The following is a 20,692-nucleotide window of genomic DNA, read 5'->3' as shown; positions in this document are numbered from 1 at the left end:
AAAATTAAGTCATGTTTGGGTTAGCCGACAAGCTGAGTATATCAGATAGTAAATCAAACTGAATTATGATGGAATACAGTATAAAATCTTTTGAATGTAATTATACTGAACATTAACATGCAAAGCCAATTATTTAATGTAGTATTTGATACTTAGATTTTTATATTTTCTCATTTAAAACAATACTAGAAAGTTGAATATTACATTATAAAATGCAATTAATCTAAAGAAATCAAATTTGCATATTTATACATTTATGTAAAACAATGTTTAAGAATGTCTACTTGTGAGACTTCTAAGAGAAAACGGTACCGTCTTTTACTTTTTTTTTTATTCTAATGACCTAAATAGTTAAAAATTGATCTCATTTGTAGTTAATTTCTACTAACCTGTGGCATTTGTGTTAGCAAGAGATGTTGCCCATAATGTAGGGCTAGGTGTGCCTGAACTTGGACTCTGTAAAGGACTAACAGAACTATTAAGGGCATTCAAGAGGGAGTTTGGAGAAGTGGAGGTGTTGACAGATAGGGCAGTAGGACCCAATAGACCTGTGGAAAAATTACACATAATTCATATTCATGTGTGATCTTTATTTTTTAAAGATTATATTAATTATTTTTAATACACAACACTGTATAACAATCTTCTGATTATTTCTGATTAGAACATGCTGTAATTAAGACAGATTTACCCAACTGAAGATCAATGAAAACCAGGCCTGTTTGGATCTCAGGAAGTTAAACAAAAAGGAGGAAAATCTCTACTCCTTTTCCAGTCAATCTATCTGTTGGCACCACTGCAGTATTTGAATGTTTCTGTTGGCTGCTGCCATTAAAACCTACAACAACTTGTGTATCCATTGAATTTCTCCATATTGTTTCCGTCAAATTTTGCTTCGGGGAAGCATCACCTCAAAATTAGAGGTAATTGCTACTTTGCAGCTTCACTGTTCTCAGGCACTTAACTTTCAGATAGTATTGGACAGTGCCATGGTGAAGAAAAAAGCTGTCCTCACATAATAACATCCTGATTCACCAATATCAGCAAACCTGTTTATTCCTAAGTACTTGCAAGTACTTGCAAAATCAATGGTTGGATTGGACTAGGAATTTTAATATTGAAGATACTATTTCTATATTGATATGTTACTAATTGGAACTTATTTATCAGTATAAAATGTATGCCAAAAGTATTTAAATCTTCCCTCATTTGGATTACTTTCAAAGAGAGAATAATTGTAAAACAAATAAGCCAGGAAGTAACTAGCTTTATGTTGGCCATGAAATAAGCTATTTTTTCTTGTGACTTGTGGTCTTACATCAGGATCCATTCTTGGGGCCTGGTGCTTGTGCACTCTGTCTACATTTTTAACAATACTCCTCCTCTGTTCTGTTATAAATTTACAAAACTGTAAAGTGGATGCATCAATGCTAATGGATGGAAAGATGATTTGAGAGGATCCATTGTGGGTGAGCTCTGAATGTTGGATTATTATCAAAATGTTATAAAATATTTATCTTTATTCAAGGAGTGTTTGCATTTCACTCAAGTAGGTTTCTATTTGAGAAATCATCAAGTATCTCTATTATACATAATCTCAAATAATGTGTGACCTTCCCAAAACCTGTGATCAGTGTTTCAAAAGTTGTAAGTAAGAATAAAGTATTTACCCAGTCCAGTGAGTCCTAGCCCTGCTGAGGACAAAATGTCTAAACCAGGACAGGAGAGGCCAACAGGGCATGAAAGTGTAGACAGATTTGCTGCTATGGTGATGCCACTACTTTCAAGTCCCAGGAGGCATTTCCTTGCCTCATACATGTTCAAGGCATTTCGCTCCACACTTTTTACAATCACAGACTATAAAAAAAACAAACAGCTGATATAATAATATAATACAAATTTGTGTAGCACAAGCTTTATGATATTACTTGAGGGCTACAGTAAGGTAAGGTAACAAGGCAAAATTAGCTGAAACACTATATCCATTGGTGGTTATTCAGGCATCCAAAAGTCTACGGAATTGTTAAAGAATTGTTAATATTTTTGTTCACCTCTGAATATGCAAATAACTTTGTTTTAAGAACCATACTCCTACATCTTTTAATTGAGTGAGGCTTACAAAGGGAAAAAATTGAGGATTATCATAAGTCACCATGATTAAAAGTATTACGGTTCACCATAATAAAGAGCATACAGGGGTGCTCTTTACGTCCTATGTCTATATATCTATATAGAGAAGTTAAATGGCAAAGTCATGTCAAATTTATAAGAAACATTTCACACAACAGTATTTCATCTTTATTTAAATGACATGCTTTCTACTAAGGTTTATATAGATGTCTGAGCATATAGGATGTAAACTATTTCTATCTATTGATGTAAGCACTTCTACATTTAAAATAAAAATTGCTGACATAATGGAAAGTGTGTCAGAAGTCAGTATGTTGATTTGAACCTGTTTAAGGACACATGTCTGGTTTACAAGCCTACTTAAACTGTTCAGCACACATGGGGAAATAAACACAAAGCCTTGATTATGTTTTATCAGGAACAGGCAGAAGAAAATTTTTAGTAATTATTAAAAATATTAGTGAGTTAGCTGTATTAGAGAGTTTGCTGTATGTGAGGAAACATGGTCAGTAATACGTCATAGTAGATCTGCTCATGAAAGTGGCTCTGCTCTCCTGTGAAAGTGTTTGCATGGCCAATACTTTGCTAGAACAGATAATACAAATTTTGTCAAATCTTTTATAAAAAAATGAGGGAAAACCAGAGCTAGTGTAACAGGAAAGATTTCAGCCTAAAAACATTTTTCCAAGTTTAAGATTAACTGAAAAAAACCCTGAATTTCCTGTTAGTTTAAATCTAGTGGGGCTAAAGTTCTGATCTCAGTGTGTATGACTTCACTGAAAGCAAAAAGGAGCATTTCCTTCAATAAAGTAGAAGAGCTGCTCCTATGTCACCACATTAGTAGCCCTAGGAAAGACGAGACAAAAGAAAACTGCATGGTTCTTTGAAATCTAGTATCAAAAAGCATTATAGTGGCTTCCGATAAAAAGAGCATACACCACAGTTTGCAAAGAAAATATTAGGTTTTCACTAACCTTGCTTGGTTGTTTTGGCTTTGGTTTAAGGCTTATGAAGACATCTAACTGTTCCATTAGTTGAGTGATAAACTGGGGTTCTACTTCAATTTCTTCCCTCATATCAAACATCAGCACAAGAGGCAGGCAACCCTGGAAATTTAAATACAAAAGTTTTTATGTCAAGATATGCTCATATGAAATATAAAATTTCAGCTAAAAATAGAAAGCATTACCATTCTAATGTGATAATATTGATATTATATCAATGATATGCATTGTATGTGATGATCTTTGCATATCAGAATTAAATAGGGCAGAAAAAAATTATAATGATCAGCATTTTTTCCCCTCAGAATTTTGACCAGAAATCTTGACAGTTTGAAATTGGGATGATATAAACATTTTAGACATAAAAAACTATATTATATGCATGTTATGTTTGGTATAAACGCCCCCCCCCCAGCTATTTGAATGATGAACTTTGGGAAATGCCTACTATCTAATTTTAAATACTGTAAAAATTATATTTAGCACTGCTATTTTTTCATACTGTTAACTTTAAGGGCAGAAGAATTAGTGTGTGAAGAAACAACTGGATAGAATACCTCCCTTGAGATTAGAGACTGTAAAACTGGCATTAAACATTTTCATTTGTTCCATGCAAAGGTAGCTAAATTTACATTTTCAAAGTTTCATATGAAATACCTTTGAAATAACCACATTTTTAATATCAGGCAACACAGATGGGAGAAGAAAGAAACAGCTGCATCTTTTTACAGAGCAACAAACAAATGCTGGGTGTTCTGTAAAAAATGAATAAATGTGATAACTATTTCTAGGAGTTGAGAATTTAAACCAGATATTAATAGTGTAATCTAAACATACTCCATGTGCACATTAAAAATGCATAAGAAGACAGAGCCAGTGATCGACTTGCACTGACAAGCTCTATTTGACCCAAAAAGTCTATGGGCTGACAAGAGGTAAGGCACTGCTGGATCTGGTACTGGCCAAAGGGGATGATCTAGTCAGCAACCTGAGGATCGAAAGGAAGCTCGGTGACAGTGATCACAAGTTGATCACTGTCTCTATCCATCGTAAATCTGGCAAATCAGTCAGCAATGCAGAAATCCTTGACTTTAGAAAAGCTGACTTTCACAAACTCAGGAGTTTGGAAGCCTACCAGTGTCTCTAGCATCATAATAAAATAAACCCTAAATATCTGTGTTTTAATGTTTGCTTTTGGTTTTCTTATCACATGGTGGGTGTGGGGTTTGCAGGAGGGGATGGGAAGGGGGTGGGGGGGATGTGGGTGGGGGTGGAGAGATGTTGGGGGGATGCAGATCAGTGTGCGGGTAGGTGTGGGACTGTTACCATTAAAGATGGTCATAATCTACATGCAAGTCTCAGAAATATAAAAATGAATTCCACTGAAAAGAATATATGAAGAAATTTATCTAACCTGGTCAGTGGCAAAGCGTAAAGTTTTTTTACCCTGCATGTTAAACATTTCCTTTAGTTTCAAACTTTTTATTAAATACAAGTAAACTAAGTTTTCTCTGGCTTCATTTCTAAATATATGTTCAGCTTTGTCATCTCATCTAGTGCACAATTAGGGTTTAATGTTAAAACTTTATAACCAATATATTAGTGACAGCCATAGCTAACCATGAAACTTAAAAATATTAAGCCAACTGTAGCTATGAGTTTGTTACCACATGACCGGTTGAAAGTTTTCACTCAGTTGCTTCCTTTTAAAACACACAACCCATTAATTCTTAGTGAGGTAAAACAGATCACATGTTGCCATGTGAAAAAAAATTATTAGGAATTGGCAGACATCTGCTATCAGCACTGATATTAAACTCAGGTTTCAGTTATTCTAAGTGCTAACTATCACCATGAAGAGACATGACTTTATGCATTACAAATGTTATAGTTATTAATACAATAATGCCTAATGGATACAAATCAGGATTGGTTTTAAAAAAAGCACTCCTCCATCAAGGCTAGTTTTGTTAAAGGGACAGACAAAAGAACGTAGGACCCTCTGGGCACGTCTATATAACACGTTTACTGTGGAGGTGACTAATTAGCTCCACAGTAAAAGGTCACTTTCTACACATGTGGAGCTATTAGGCTGGAGTAAACTAATGAACTCCATCATAGCATAATATTGCCATCTTACAGCAGAGTAGTACAAGTACCATCTTACACCAGAGTTATTTACTCAGCCACAATACACGTGTAGATGCTGACAGGGCTGGCTGGGGCATGAGAGTGCTTCAGTGAGGGGCTGTTTGTTGGCTTGCCCTCCACTGAAGCACCCTTGTGCCCCAGCCAGCCCCTGTGTTGCACACTGAGCGGGGTTGGAGAAGCCCTGGGTTGGCAGGCTGAACCACAGGGCCCCCTGTCAGCTGCAGGTGCTCCACCCTGCTCAATGTGTTGTGGTACTAGGCACACGTGCAAACACCGTGCCCAGGGCACATGCAAACTGCGCTGGAGTGTATTCACCCACATTAATTACATGCATAGACATGCCCTTTGGGTATTCTGTATGAATTGCATCCACATGACTTCTACTTAAACTTGCTTCCCAGAAACTTGTGCCAGGTACCCCTATCAATAGCTTCAGAAAGTTAACTGTTTATCCTACATACAAATAAAAGGAAGATGAATCAATGGCCAAGAAAGAAACAAAAATGCCCGTGTGAATATTTGTAACTTATTCTTAAACCCAATTTAAATTATGCATGTTTGTATTCTTACTGAGCAAGGGCTACTTTATCATGACACTACAGGACATTTTTATTAATAAAATATTTAAGGCACTACAATTCATAGTAACTTCTACACAATACATTCAAAAGAAGAGCTGTCAGCTGAATCAATATTGTATATTAAGTCATTTGCATTTTACGGACAAATTGGGCATATTTTCTTTTAGTTCTTTTCATACAGAAATTACTGAAATATTTACCATGAGATATTGTCTGGCAAGACAGACAGACTCAATAGTGCCCTGGAGGTAGACAGTGGATTTCTTTTGTGGGTTACTGGGGTCAGGGAAGTGGATCTGAGCACCAGTTCTCTGCATGATATGTTTGATGTTACTGCCATTTCTACCCATCATAAAGAGATGATGTTGTGCTGCAATGTCCAGCTGTGTGCTCACTGGGATTGCAGAGGCCAAACTGCCTGCCAGGTGTTCCAGAAGCATTGCTGTTCCTTCCTACAAGAAAGAGAAAATGCATTGCAGATAAACTGTCAAAACAGCACACCCAAATGCAGGTTTCCTCAGGATACATTTGTTTTAGTCACCACACATCTAAATCTGAAAGTAAGTCGCAGAAGAATATAAACGATTTTTCTGCATAAAAGAAAAATTGAAAGATGCATATTGCTTAAAATTAAGCTGATTCATAATTCAGAAACAACTTTACCTCCAAGTCTCCATCTTATGAAGAGTTGTACAATATGCAATTGGTTTCACAGGGGACAGTTATGAGGATCTTAATGTCCTGCCCCCAATCCTACACTACAATCCAGTACTCCTGTGCAGCTACAGTGAAATCCATATGAATTACCCAAACAGAACTAATTTCAGGACTTGGACTATGAAATACTAATTGACTAGAGACCACCTTACTGCTGTAGTAGTCATCTGCACAAGAGCTCAAGACAGCTCCTTTGGCTTTATGAGAGAAGGTAGTGTTGGCAGGATGTAGTCAATGAAAGGCCATTTCTTTCTCTGTCAAAATTTGCTCTTTTTCTCCCTTTGTCCAAAACAGATCTAATTTGTTGACTCTCAGCCCATGTTTGGAGTCCACATATTGGACCTGATATATGGAAAGGGCTGAGGTTTGTATGAATTGGTGTTGTTTTTGCTACACTGTTTGCTTACTAGATGTTTTGCAATAGGTGGAAGAGGCTACTGCTCCAGTATTGTTTTTCTGTTTTGGATTGTGGTATTAACCATTTGCCAGCATGTTGAGAATTTGAGTCACCTAATTAAGTTAAACTGAAATGAAGGCATACTAGGGTGAAAGCCAAAAAAACCAACCAAACAAAAAAAAATCAATCTTTAAACACACAGATGTTATTTTATCAAAAAATATTAGCCTTTAAGATCAATATATTCAAATCACCATGTGGTAACAGGCAGCCTTACTAATCAGTGACAGCATTGCAACTACACACTGTTTAACACAGTGGTGCTTACCCTTTTGGCCCTGCATGCCAGATGGGTACAGCAGGGCCGGTCTGCAGTCCAGATTGAGCCCCCATGCCAGTATTGGGCTCTGGGGCCTAGCATTATCCCCTCCCTGCCCCAAAGCACCAGGAGCAGGCCCTAGGGTCAAGCACCACCCTCTTCCTGTCCCAAGTGCCAGGCTGAGGTCCTGGGGTGCTGGGATTGGGTCCTGACAGCCCAATACCACCCCGTCCCCTGGGATTTGGCCCCAAAGGCCTGGCACTGACTTTTTTGCCCTAACATGCTGGTGCTGGGTCCCAGTTGACAGGCACCATCCCCTCCCACCCCTGTGTCCCAGGATTAGTCCACAGGGACCTGGCACCACCACCTTTCACCCCAGTGTGCTAGGATTTTGTTCTGTGGGTCTGATGTCGCCCCCTCCTGCTCTCCACACCAGGATTGGGCCCTAAGGCCCAGTGCCACCACCACCTAGCCCTGCACATTGGGACTGGAGGCCTGATCCAGCTCACAGGAACTGGGTATCTCCCTGGGTAGGTAAATTTGATGGTGGGGGATCAGTGCCACTGCCCTCTCACTGCCAAATTTCCAGACCCATGGGGAGCACCATGTGCTGGATGACACAGGGTCACAGGCCAGATCTGGCTTGTAAGCCAGTGGTTGAGCACCCCTACTTTAAAAAAACTGTTTAAGCTATTTACACATTTGAGACATTGAGAATAATACTTAATAAGTGTATTACCTTTACAGCACTAGTATTATTCTGTGACCCCCTGACAATGACAGTAGTACCATACATTCGAGAACGTTGTTTAAAAGAAACTGAAATGTTGTAAGTCTGTGATATATGCTGAATTGTGGGAGAATTAGGATCTGGGATTGGTTGGAGAATTCCAGCTATGGGCAATTCAAACATCAGTACCAATGGAAGGAGCTCCTAGAATGAGATTGAGATTGAGACAAACCATAGCAACTATGCAAAGTATAATCACACATCCTGCTACAATGCAAAACAAATTCAGAATTTTCCTATTACTCAGCTCTGATAACATTTAGATTATCTACAGATACCTTAGAGTTCCTTTACAAAAATTCAAGATATGACTATATTTCAAGACTGGTTCTTCACCCTGATAAAAATAGAAATAGTAATTGCTTCATAGTAGTACTTTTTTTTTTTTTTTTAAACACACAAATGGCAAAAAGAAAGTGTTTTTTACAACTAAGAAGTATAAAAATACAAATTATTTTTCTATACTTGCTTATACATATAGGTATCTTTGTAAATATGTATACAAGAGTCTTATTCATATGGAGCTCACTGGAATTACAGAGAACATGGCTTCTTATAAACCAGTCTGTAAGTCACTCTTTCTGTCATAACCACCATAGCTATCAAGCAGTCTTAATATAAATATAGTAATGTTAGAAGTGTTAATAAGAAGTTATTTGATCTAAAACGAGTATACGTTCCCCATTTAATTCATAGTTATTTGCAATACATACAAAATCAAAATGGAAAATGATAACAGAAGGAAGAATGCAATAGCTAGATCTGGGTCTTTTGGAGCCCAAATTATTTATTCCAGCTGCATTTTAAATCACAATTATTGTCAGTCTTGCCTAAGTCATGAAAATCTCACAACAGTGTTGCATAAGGACTTTGTGCAGGTCTGCTGAGGAAGGTGATTTTAGCAGATATTATTTTCTTGTACAGCATAACTTATGCCTCCAAATAAGGCACACACCTTGTTTTGGAAGGTAGAAAGTGGAAAAGAAGATATTTCCAGTGTCATGGCCAACTGCGTGACAGAGCAAGTCCTGGAAACACAGAGTATCCCAAAAGATGTGGTAGCCCAAACAACAGTATGGGTGAGGCAGGAGGAACTTCCTGGTAGGACAGGATAGCAACAAGGCTAGGCCCCAGACCTGCCATTGCAAGGGCAATGCAAAACTGTTACTTCTTTATTAGAGGTGCAGTGTCCATATTGTATTGGTACCAATACAAGGAAAATTGTCATTATTGGAAATGGGGTTTTTTTTTGGCTAATGGTTGATGTGTTTTTTTTTTTGGCTAATGGTGGTTGATAATGTTGCTGATAAATGCAGCGTGCATGCATGCAGCCACAGCGTGCACACAGCCAGGAATGCAGCCCAGCATCTGGGCAGTAAGTGGGGGGGGGGGAGGGGAAGGCAGATCGAAGGTCCCATGGTGAGGGAGGGAGTGGGTCTGGGGCAGGCACTGGTGCTGTCCAGCCAGGGCGGGGTAGGGTGTGGGACAGAGCTGAGGTTCCTCTGGGGGGCGGGGACACAGTGCCTGCCATATGTGTACCCCTAGAGGAGGTGGGGCTATGGGGTGTACTACAGTCACCCCATAATTCACAGTAGCTCTCCCATAGCCCTTCTCCCACCACCACCATTGCTCACTCCACCCCGCTTGCCTTGAGCACAGCCTGGGCCCAGCCCCCCTGCCAGGAAGAGGCTGGTGCAGCCTTCAGGCCCGAGTGCGCAGTGGCAGCCCTGTGCCCTGCCTGTGCAGTGCCTGTCCGTCCCAGACCTACTCCCTCCCACACCACAGGGGCCTTGATCTGCCCATCCCCCCATGTCCCTTCGCTCACTCCCCTCCCCCACAACAGACTTACCAGCTGGACACTGCTGCCAGGCTGCATATGGCTGATTAATAATTGGCCGTCAGTATTGGACCAAAAAATCGTTATTGATGCACCCTTATTCTTTACTTTAAGTAGCTCTTTATATAAGTTCCTATAAATTATAAATTGCTGTTTCCTGCCACACACTTCATCAAGACACTACAGACTGCATGCAGCAGTTCACTCTCCCTCACCAAGCTCATTAGCTCTTTAGCAAAAAGCTCATCTGTGGCTGTGAGAGAATTAATACTGGACTCTGGCTCTGCTGTTTGTATCCATGGAGAGAAATGGCAGCCATCTGGGCTGGCATGAGTCACAGCATCTGCTTGTTCTGTTCTACCTTGCTTCTATTTCAGTAAAGACCAGCTTTCCCACCTAAAATATGCACCCCAATTTTGAAGGGCTCATTTGGTGGGGGGGCTGGGAAGAGGGGGGAAGAGGTTGTGTGGTATGCAAGTAAATATGGTTATTTTTTAGCGTAAAGACTGCTAGATGATAACTAATTTATACAGCTCATGTTAGATATAGCCTTTCTATTGGTGGGTTCGGAAAAAAACAAACCAAACCCTGAGTGAATATATGCTTGTGCGTTAATATGGATTCAGTGCATTTAATCCATATGGCCACAAATATTATTCACATATTACTATCATATACAAAGTGTCTGAGATTTTTAAAGCTTATTTTTGGATTATTATTTGAAATCTACCACTTACAAAATTGCAAACAAAAATTATTTTCTCCATGAATATTTTTTTTCTCATTTTCTTGCAGTTTTGGACTTGGCAATATGATTTGCATATCAGTCACAGCACAGAATTAGACAATCCTAGACAGAGTACAGAACTATTGTTTTTCTCTCAACTGTTTTCCTCTACAGTGTCTTTGCCATTTTATTTCTTAAAAATACATAGTTACCCTTATTCTAAGTCTGGCAGACTCCACACCAGCTGGTGGTCCTGCTATAGACACCTGGAAATTGAGAACATATAAAGTGACGTATAGTGTTCTTATGAAGTATCTGAGGAAAAAAACCTCCAAATGTTTACATTCTCTTTAGATATTTTTTGTTCTGAAAGCTTAAAGTAAGCAATTGGGAGGAACCCCTCCCCTGGAAGCCTGTTATCAAAATACCAACATAACCAGTCAGAACTATCACTACAATTTCTGTTCTAAGAGAGCACATTTTAATGTTGAACTCTATACATAATAAAATTATGTTATATTTATTATTTATACATTCAATCCTGGTTCATCCTGGGTGCTTTACTGAACTTGAAGAAATTAATGTTATAATGAAAGTCTGAAAAATACATATTTAACTTAAAATTGACATAGAAAAAAACTGATGAATTCAAATCATAATCAGTATTTATCTTTTTAAATGCTATAATACTAAATACTGTAATGCGGCATTTCATTTTTGTTAGGTATTTAGATGGCAAATAAATTTGTCACACGTTAAAAAAAAAAAAAAATCAGTAAATAAAAACACCAGCAAAACTGTTTGCTTTGGTTCTCTACCACAGCTTTTACATAGAATATTCAAAAGATTTTTGATAAAAAAAATTTCCAAGAAGTTATTTGTTATGAGATGCAGATTTTCATGGGAAAAACCTCAAAAAAGAAAAAATTTTTAGTTTCACTTGGAATAAACCAAGAATTTCCACACTAAATTTTATATAAACAACATATTTCCCTAAACATCCAATGTTTAGTGAAAATATCACACCAGAAATGTTTAGTATTTTGAAAAAAAATAGTAATACTTTTATATTTATGTAATCCATTCCATATTCTATATATGTGATCCAATTGATTTATATAGAATTACATACATTTATAATATACACAAAATATTAAGAAACACTTACTTGATTGCTTTTTTCTGCTTGGTTATTCCTATTTGAGTCTGGAAAGTGGATGTGACATCCTGTTTCTTCCATTACTTTTTTTATGTTATTGCCACCTTTACCAATTACATGAGAATGTTCTGTATGTGAAACATCCATCTTCAAAGTGACCCTGTTACTCTAAAAGTCAAAGACTCTATTATTTTTGGATTCTTTTAGAATGGAGTCCCTGAGCATTAGTGTTCTTCAGTAAATGGAATTTATACAATTATGTAAAGCATTCTGAAAATCTAATTTAATCAGTGACTTAACATCAACTGAAGCATACCAAGTACCATGACCATATTGTCATGAGGAAATCATATGGAAATAAACATATTAGGCTCCTACACCATGAGTCTCACAAATGACAAAATGAGGGGACTGAGAAGTACAGCAGAGAAAGCTGCCACTTGACATTTTCAGTTTACTTAAGGTAGGAATTTTGTTTGTTTTTTTTTTGGGCGGGGGGGTTAAACAAACTTCCACGCTATTGGAAAAACAGCGGTTAATTTTCTAACATCATACCTTTTGAATTCTTATTATATGCTTTTTTGTGGGAAGTATTTAATTGTACCCATTAAAATTAAATATATGGAAGTTTAATGCAAAAAAAATTTTGAACTCCACGTGCACAATAGAATATTATTAACTAGGAGGAGTGGTTTAATATAATAGTATATTCTACCGCAGAGATCCCAGCTGGTGATCTCTACTTTGTGGATCAAAAGGTCATTGTGTCAATAAGGAAAAATGACTCATTTTAGTTTCAGTCTGGATGAACATAAGAAATGCTTACATGTAGGCTCCAGTCCTTAAGTCTCAGAAGAAAAAAAAAAGCTTAGCAACATTTAGAAAACAGAATAATATTATTTAAAAAAAAACAAAAGTGAAGCTTTAAAAGGTTTTAAAACAAGAAAAGGGTTTTTGGTACTTTTTATACAACATTTAAAATAGGCCAATAAGGATATATTTTTAGTTAATTTTACTTAAGATTTTTCGGTGTATAACAATCCATAGAACAGCATATGCAAAAGAGTACACAGTAAAGGAATGACTGATCTAAAGATTACCCAACAGACTTTAAATGTCAGTAGATGGCACAGAATTCCTGTCCCTCACAATCCCAGGAGCAAGTCTGGCGGAGAGGAGAAAGCCCTGCTTTCCCAACTCAGCAAGACCCATCCCCTCGCAATCATAGGCCTGAGTCTGGCTAAGTGGGGAACCCTGACTTCTCTGCTTTTGGAGAGGTGCCATAAGAATCCCTAGGATGCCTCTCTGTAAGCAGAAAAAGCTGGGCAGGTGCTCTAGGGGCTTGAAAAGCCTTCAAGCCCATGGAGCAACTGCCTGGGTTGGCTGGAGAATGCAAGCAGCTCAGGCTGGCCATACTCACTCATCACAAATCTAACAGATGTCTGCCACAATAAAGTGGCAGAGTTTATTCTTCCCTTTTGCCTTTTACCCGAGTTTCCTTTGATGTGGCTTGAAAAAGGGTAGTGACAATTATTTGCTCATAATTTGTGCCACCATATTAATTTTTTTATGGTGGCATAAATGAGATGTCAGGCGACATGTGCTTCCAGTCTTACAGAATCAGAGGTATAATCTTAAGGTCCTTCCTTCAGACTATTATATGGACCCTCTTGGTGCTTCCACAAGACCCTGGCCATTCGTCCTAAACCCTGCACATCTCATAGGTCTCTCTCCCCCCTTACCTTGTCCTCTAGTTTTCTGCCAGCTTGTAATCCCTCACGACCACACAGAGTTAAACCATCGAAGCCCATAATGTAATAAGCATGAAACATCAGGCACTGGCAAGACCACCACACCAAAACATAATTGGTGCTTTGAAAGCAAGCCATTTGGGAGTTATGATGAGTAAAAGACAAAAAGCAGGAAACCGTTCAGGAAGTGACATCACCTCAAATCTCACAAATGTCTTCTCAGATGTGCTGCATGGCAGTATAGAAGCTGACCTACTGTAAAAGTTAATGTTATTCAATATCACTGAGATCCTATTGAGTACAATATAGGGAAAGTTTCCAGTTCTGTGATGATTACGCAGCCATTATCTTTATTTTTTTGCAAGACTATTTAGATTAAATTTTAAATTGATGGAGGTCAGATTATTTCTGCTGATCTTGTAATTTTTAAATGTAGTATACATGTCTCTCTAGTGAATTGATAGTTACACACCTGAACCTTCATAAAATAAATTAACAAAATTCTAGCAAGTCTATCACCTTTACCATCTTTGTATATCTCATCCCTATGGCACATTTCAGTGCAGAGACTTTTTAAAAAGACTTTTACTGACAAATTTTAATGTAAAATGTCAATAAAAATGACAACCCCCTCACAATTTCAGCATGCTACTATATATCCTGTGTGACAAAAATATACACCTGAACAATAGAACTTTCTTCTTACTTTTGTGTCTAAGACAGACATGATCCTCTCTTTAGCTTCTTTAACATTTTCTTTTCTTCCAGAGACTTTAATATGTGGATCTATACAAATAGAAATAGAAAATAGTAAACAACGTATTAAAACAAGTAGTAAGCAAAGGACATGGAAACATTACCAAAATTTTACTAACATGCTTTGAACAATGTACTTTAAATTAGAAATTCTTTTCATAATTTATTTTAAGAAACAGCTATTAGGGATGTATTAAAGTTTAGAAATCAGTTACAATACTAATCTATGCCTGCTGGAGTCAGCTAAATTACTGACACATACTATTCAGTTTATTCACTCGACCAGTTTTTTCCATAGGGTTATTACTAAATGTATTGTGTGCCATGATATCTCAGAAGTAATTTTGCTTAAATCAGAAAAAGTGAAATGCAAGAATCCACAAAGTAATCCACTATAGTGCAGTGTATATATGTAACAAACCTGTATGAAAAGGTTTCTCTGGATTAAGTCTAACGAAGAATAACTAACAACCCCTTCTGATGCCAGCTTATGCTTCTAAGACCCAGAACCAAATCTATAGAGACTAGCCAACACATGGTACCTTGTTCTTCATCAGTTCCTATAACTGCCTTCTAAGTATGAGGATTTACATTAAAAGCTGCTTCTACCTAAAAGAATCTTCCAACTTAATTTTACTCATGTAGTGATATTAAATGACAATCTGTACATATGCAAAATAACTGCCACTCTTGGGTTTTACACTTAGAGGCATTACATTTTGAAGTAGTATTTACAACTCATATTTTATCACTTTACTTAAATGTTTGTCTAATCAGATATAAAGTACTGGATATGAACCATTTTAACCGTAAGATATTTTAAGTACATATTAAACATAACACCAATGACAAATTATGAGACAGGGTACAATGACAATTTAACAAACTTCGGGGGTTAAATCCTGAAGTCCATACTTGGTCATAATGCACATTGAAGGATTTTGCCTGCAGAACTTAATTTGGACTTGGAAGTAAACCAAGATTCAATTAACTGGAAATTGTATATTATATAAGATGGCAGCACCATCTGGTGTCCAGAAATGTGAACTACCATAACACAACTAGAAGTGGATCCAATTCCAAAAATTCTAAATGTTCAGGTATCTGAAATCCTGATCTGGATTTGCAGCTCTGGCCCCATGCCTGTCTCTCCTCTCCATAACAAACACTATCAATATGCCCTATAATATGTATGAACATTTACCTGGGTGAAAACAGATGTTGAAAAAATTAATTTCACTTTTTAAATTCCTTCTAGATTTGTCTGGTTTTCTGGTTTTATCAGATTGGTGGAAGGGGGTTTAAATGATAACTTTCAGCCTTAAATACTCCTTTTATCTATTTATTTATTTTTAGGGGAAAATAAGCATTACACTCTTACTTTTTTTCTGAAAACAAGGAAAAACCCACCTATGCTACCAATGACAAGTATGAAACTCAGTACCATGTTAAGCTTATTCCTTTCAAGATTACAAAAAAAGTTTGTGAGAAAAAGGAGGTTAAGGTTGTAATGACACAACAGTTCTAAGTGCATAAGAATGCTCACATGTGTTGTAAGCAAGTAACATCTACTTTGATAATCATTCTTTCCACTAGGAAAGGACAAATTTTATTAAGCCAAAATCACAACTCTACTTTTTCATTACATATGTGAAATAATGTTGTGCAACTGATGTAATTCCAATTTTTTTTTTAACCGTTTGAGGTTAAAATATGCACCTGAAATTTAGATTAAATGACAACCAATAAATCCCCCATAATACTGAATTACTGAACAAAAAATGTCCATTTAGTTTCTCTACAAATTGCTCCAAAAGTTATGCATTAATGGTAATATTCACTTCCAGATCATTAATGAAAATGTTGAAGTAGAGGCATTAACGTGTACTGCAATTAAAATAGGAACAGTGGTAACATCAATTAAAAATACTCAATGAATTACAAGCTGGGAGGAAGGGACTTGGATGCATCAGTGAATAAAAACAAAACAGTGAATTATTGATAGACAGATAAGTAGAGGTACAACTACTGATTGGTGGACAAAGTATGTATTTCATATTGATTTGCAACAATGGTTTTGAACAAGTAAAAAGTAGCAAAAGGAGAATATTATCAGAATTCCAAAAGACCATCTGGATTTGCCATACAGATTATGACACTGTGAGAATGCGAAAGCCTGAAAGGGGGTCAAGAAACTTACCTGGTCTTTTGCTACCTTGCAACATCAAATGTAAGCATAAATGACTCTTCCTTCTCATGGTCTTAATGATGCAGCAGTTGTAAAGACTAGCATTGCTCTAATTCAATTTTTTATATACTGAAAAATGACTGAAAACAACATTATAGGCCTTCCTGTATGTGCCTGGGCCACTGCCTTATCTAGCATTCTGAATTTCTCTGCCAACCCAAAAACTCAGCTTGATATTTGACAGTCAAGCTGGGATACTTTCTTCTCACTCTTCACAACATTCTTCCCTCAATTACATCTCTGCAGTCCAGTATCTTGTAATTATTTGCTCAATGATACACTGTGCTGCTTTCACCATATTTGCTTAAGTGTGACCTATTGGCATTGTTATTTGAACACAGTAAGACATTTCCTTGATGATGTACAGGAGTATTTTTGATTATATTCACCCTTTTGAAGTGCTTTTTGATACTCCGCACTGCTGACAAGAATACAAACTTTAATTAATGTCAGCAAATATGACTAGGGCAAAAAAAGCTTATCTAGTGAGTAAGAAGGTGTTGTTCACATAGAGGCACTTCCAACAGAGACGGCAGGCACAGCAAGGTCTGCCTGGCTTCCCCCTGTCCCCCCACCCCCCTCACTGCTCAGGCAGAGATCCCCCTCATCCCTTCTACCTCCCACAGCACAAACCCCACCCCCACAGACCCTAGCCAGCATGTGGTATACTAGGTAATGCTGAGAGGTATCTGCATGTGTGTGTTTCCAGTTTCACTGGGACAGGGCAAAGGCAGACAGAATAAAGGGAGACAAGACAGTGTCCACTTAGGGCTTTTTAGAGCTAATCAACAGGTCAGCTAGTAATATCCCTCTGTTCCTTCCTTGGAAAAAGCTGTTTTAAGAAGAACTTGAACTAATGAGAGAGGCTTTTGTTTTCTTGATGGGCTGCTAAATACTGTGTTATCAGCACCCTGCTGACTTCCTTGCCTGTCAGGTTTGCTGCAGACAATATGAAAAAGCAGGAAGAGGAAGATTGCAAAGCTCAGTATCATCAACAGATGCATTAAATGCACACAAACAGTCCTCCCACTCCTGTTCCCCTTTGCCTCAGAGTGCTAGCTAGGGGTAACATTTCCGCCCCTTCAGCAACAGGCAGGGAAAAGCCTAGGACTGTACAGCCAGGGTGGGGTTTTAAACCCCTCCCTAATCAGTGCGTCCTGCTAGGGCCTGGCCATACCCCACCTCAGGTCAGCATTATGGAAGGGAAAGGAAGACTGCTCTAGCGCCTGCAGTCTTCTAACGTAAGCCACTGCAGTCATGTGCCTGCATTTCCTCACTCCAGAGGGAATGTCTGTGCACTTGCAAATTGGTTCAACATAGGCAGCTTAGACTAACCTGCAAAGACTGAATCAATTCAGACTCAGGCTTTTTGAATGTCTGTCCTGTCGCTAGCCTCAGAGACATCTAAGCACTACCATCACTTTTCTCATTTATAATAAAATTTTCACATTCAAATATAGAAGTGCTGAGTACAGCTTGGCATAATTCCATTATAATGCCCATAAATTTGACATTAACCATTTAAAACAAAACCACAGTTCTATCACTTTAAGAAAAAAATGCCAGTGCTTTACAAAATTTGGCTATAGGAGCTGTCTTATTAAATCCAGATAAAAATGAGATTTTCAACAAAAAGGTCATGTTTTTGTATATACTGATGTAACTGTTCATCTTCCTAGTGGCAAAATACTCCCATTGACTTCAACAGAAATTGGATTTTAAACTCATTTTGATTTGTTCACATTGTTTTTGCTCAGAAAACACTTTATCCCATCTTCTTTTTCCTTCCTCCTCCCAAGGAAAAGGTTTACAGCATTAAAATGATATAATTTAAGTTATTATTAATGAGGGTATAACTTAGTATTAATTAGACTATTCATTGATCTATTTAAAAAATGCTCTAAAAAAGAAAAAAGATATGGTGTCATGAACATCCTTGGGGGCAAATTAGGAGCCAAATACCTTAAAATTTTTGTTTCAGAGCAGTGGTGCTCAACCTTTCGGCCCCATGGCTGGGTGAATGGTGTGGGGCCAGGACACGGGGTTGGGTCCTGTGCCACCGGGATTGGACCAGGCTTGATTTAGCATGTAGGGTCACACTATCCTGCCTGCCAGGTTCTCCATGGATCCAGAAATTTGGCAACAGGGGAGCAGCAATTAATGTTGCCACTACTCTCCTGTGGCCAGATATGCAGATCTGTGGGGAGCTCAGTGAGTCAGATGACAAAGCAGCGCAGGTTAGATTTGGCTTGTGGGCCAGGGTTTCAACACCCCTAATCCACAGGGTTTATTTCTTGTTCTTCAAACGTCATCTTAAAATTACTGAACAAGAAATGCCCAATTGTTCTAAGGTGGCAGACAGTCCTGATGATTCATACAGGGACTCCTCATGCTTCTGAATTCAGGCTGTAACAATTTGTGCCCTTAAAACTAGGCATGATACAAGGTTATTCCAAAGAACCTTACTGTATGGTAACATTGGTCCTGGGAATTCTGCAAATGGTCACATTTTAGGTTGAGTGTTTCAAGTATAGCACACTGAAGTTAAGCATGTGATGTTAGAATGCTAATTCTGGATTTTCCATGACAAGAATCATACTTCAAAAAGTTAGAATGAGGGGAAAAAAGGGTGCTTGAGTTCTGAATTGCTGGATGCTGAACAGCTGGAAATTTGCAAATGGTCTTTGCTACACATTTATGAGAAAAGCATGTCAGCTGCATGGAAGCAGAGGTTCTAATTCTTGAAGAAGTTAAAATCTACAAAGCTTGAAAGAATTTTGCTTCTTGAGCGTTATAACTGCAGTAGTATTTTCCCCAAGACACCATGTGTTCCATTTTAATGGACAGTATTTTTCTCCCTGCCAACAGAATGTAAAGGATTAGTCTAACATCAACAGGAGTTCTCTCCCCAAAGAATGAATGAATTTATGGATAGTAGAACTGCATACATACACAAAACGTATATACATATATTATTTCATATTTAGATTTATCACATGAAATATTAGAAAGCTACAGTCTCACGAATGTAAGAATAATCTCAAGAAGTGGTTTGTAACATTCTTCAGTTTGTTGGACTCTTTCCTTGAAGTAGGTATAGGCTACCTCTATCCTCACTCCCGTCAATCCTTAGCATAGTAACTATCTCCTTTTTGTTTATATTTTCCACCCTCTACCATCTGTGGTTCTGAGAGGCCAGGTCTTGTGTTTGAGCTGAGTTAGAAGGTAGGAAGCCTGAGTATGCAGTCCTGTATAATATTTAAACTGTTTCCATGAACATCTGTGGGAGCAACTTTAACAGAAGCTGATCACAGCATTAGCAAATGCTACAAAATTACAGCTAAAAAGTGCAGGAGACAAGTTAAGGTATTCTAGTAGGGCTGTGCAAAGCTTCAGTTGCCAATTTGATCTGGAGGAGATATGGCCTGATTCGGCAGCTGAATCTCTGAATCTGAATTAAATCGAGAGACTAATAAACAGGTCCAAAATCAATTCAGAAAAGATTCGGAGAGATTTTGGGATTTGATTTGGGCAGTTCCTGCTTGCTGCTGCAGGGAGCTGGACCCGGATTCTGGGCCAGTAAGTAGTGGGCAGGAAGGCTGGAGGAGGAGGGAGGGAACCATGGGTGGGGACCCCCACCAGGTCCCATTCCCTGCTTGCTTCCCTAACCTCCCTGAGTGCCCCCAACCCCAGCCTGGTCTCCCAGCCCCGTGAATGGCTGCCCTACCTGGTCCCAGTATCCCAGCACTTAAAAAAAGAATTTAAGAAAATGCCTATACTCACCTGCTGCTGCGGTGACCATCAGAGCCTCTGGGGACTCTTGGCAGAGCCCCCCACACAGCACGGGGCAGTGGCAGCAAGGATCGCCCTCTCCCCTGACCTGGCAGGAGCTGGTGAGCGTGGATCTTTTTTATTTTTTAAATGACAGGATGCTGGGTCTAGGCAGGTAAGCCATTGATGGGGCTGGGAGAACAGGCAGGGGGGATAGGGCCTGTTCAATTTAGATATTCATCCGAATGGATTCGGGACAGTGATTGAAATCACCAAATTGAAATCACTGTCCCCTGAATTGGCTGAATCTAAATCTGAAGAGAATACTAGCCGCTTTGCACAGGCCTATATTCC

General features: G+C 38.2%; 1 protein-coding gene across 3 annotated transcripts in view; it reads right to left on the bottom strand.

The window, feature by feature from the left end:
- The window catches only part of BICC1 (BicC family RNA binding protein 1), a 228,326-nt gene that overhangs the window by 34,910 nt on the left and 172,724 nt on the right, over nt 1-20,692 (bottom strand). For 2 of the 3 annotated variants that reach the window (XM_090058872.1, XM_090058874.1), the window contains 8 exons: nt 14,270-14,349; nt 11,822-11,980; nt 10,866-10,919; nt 8,039-8,233; nt 6,067-6,318; nt 3,105-3,236; nt 1,671-1,857; nt 390-548 (listed from right to left, as the gene is read on the bottom strand). In XM_090058872.1, coding sequence (XP_089914998.1) covers nt 390-548; nt 1,671-1,857; nt 3,105-3,236; nt 6,067-6,318; nt 8,039-8,233; nt 10,866-10,919; nt 11,822-11,980; nt 14,270-14,349 — 1,218 coding nt within the window. The remainder of the gene's footprint in view (nt 1-389; nt 549-1,670; nt 1,858-3,104; nt 3,237-6,066; nt 6,319-8,038; nt 8,234-10,865; nt 10,920-11,821; nt 11,981-14,269; nt 14,350-20,692) is intronic. The other variant, XM_090058873.1, reaches the window with a different exon arrangement.

The sequence above is a fragment of the Crocodylus siamensis genome, chromosome 7 (assembly GCF_052110815.1).
Source record: "Crocodylus siamensis isolate JL-2025a chromosome 7, ASM5211081v1, whole genome shotgun sequence".
Classification (NCBI taxonomy): domain Eukaryota; kingdom Metazoa; phylum Chordata; order Crocodylia; family Crocodylidae; genus Crocodylus; species Crocodylus siamensis.
This window is presented reverse-complemented; position numbering and strand designations above follow the sequence as displayed.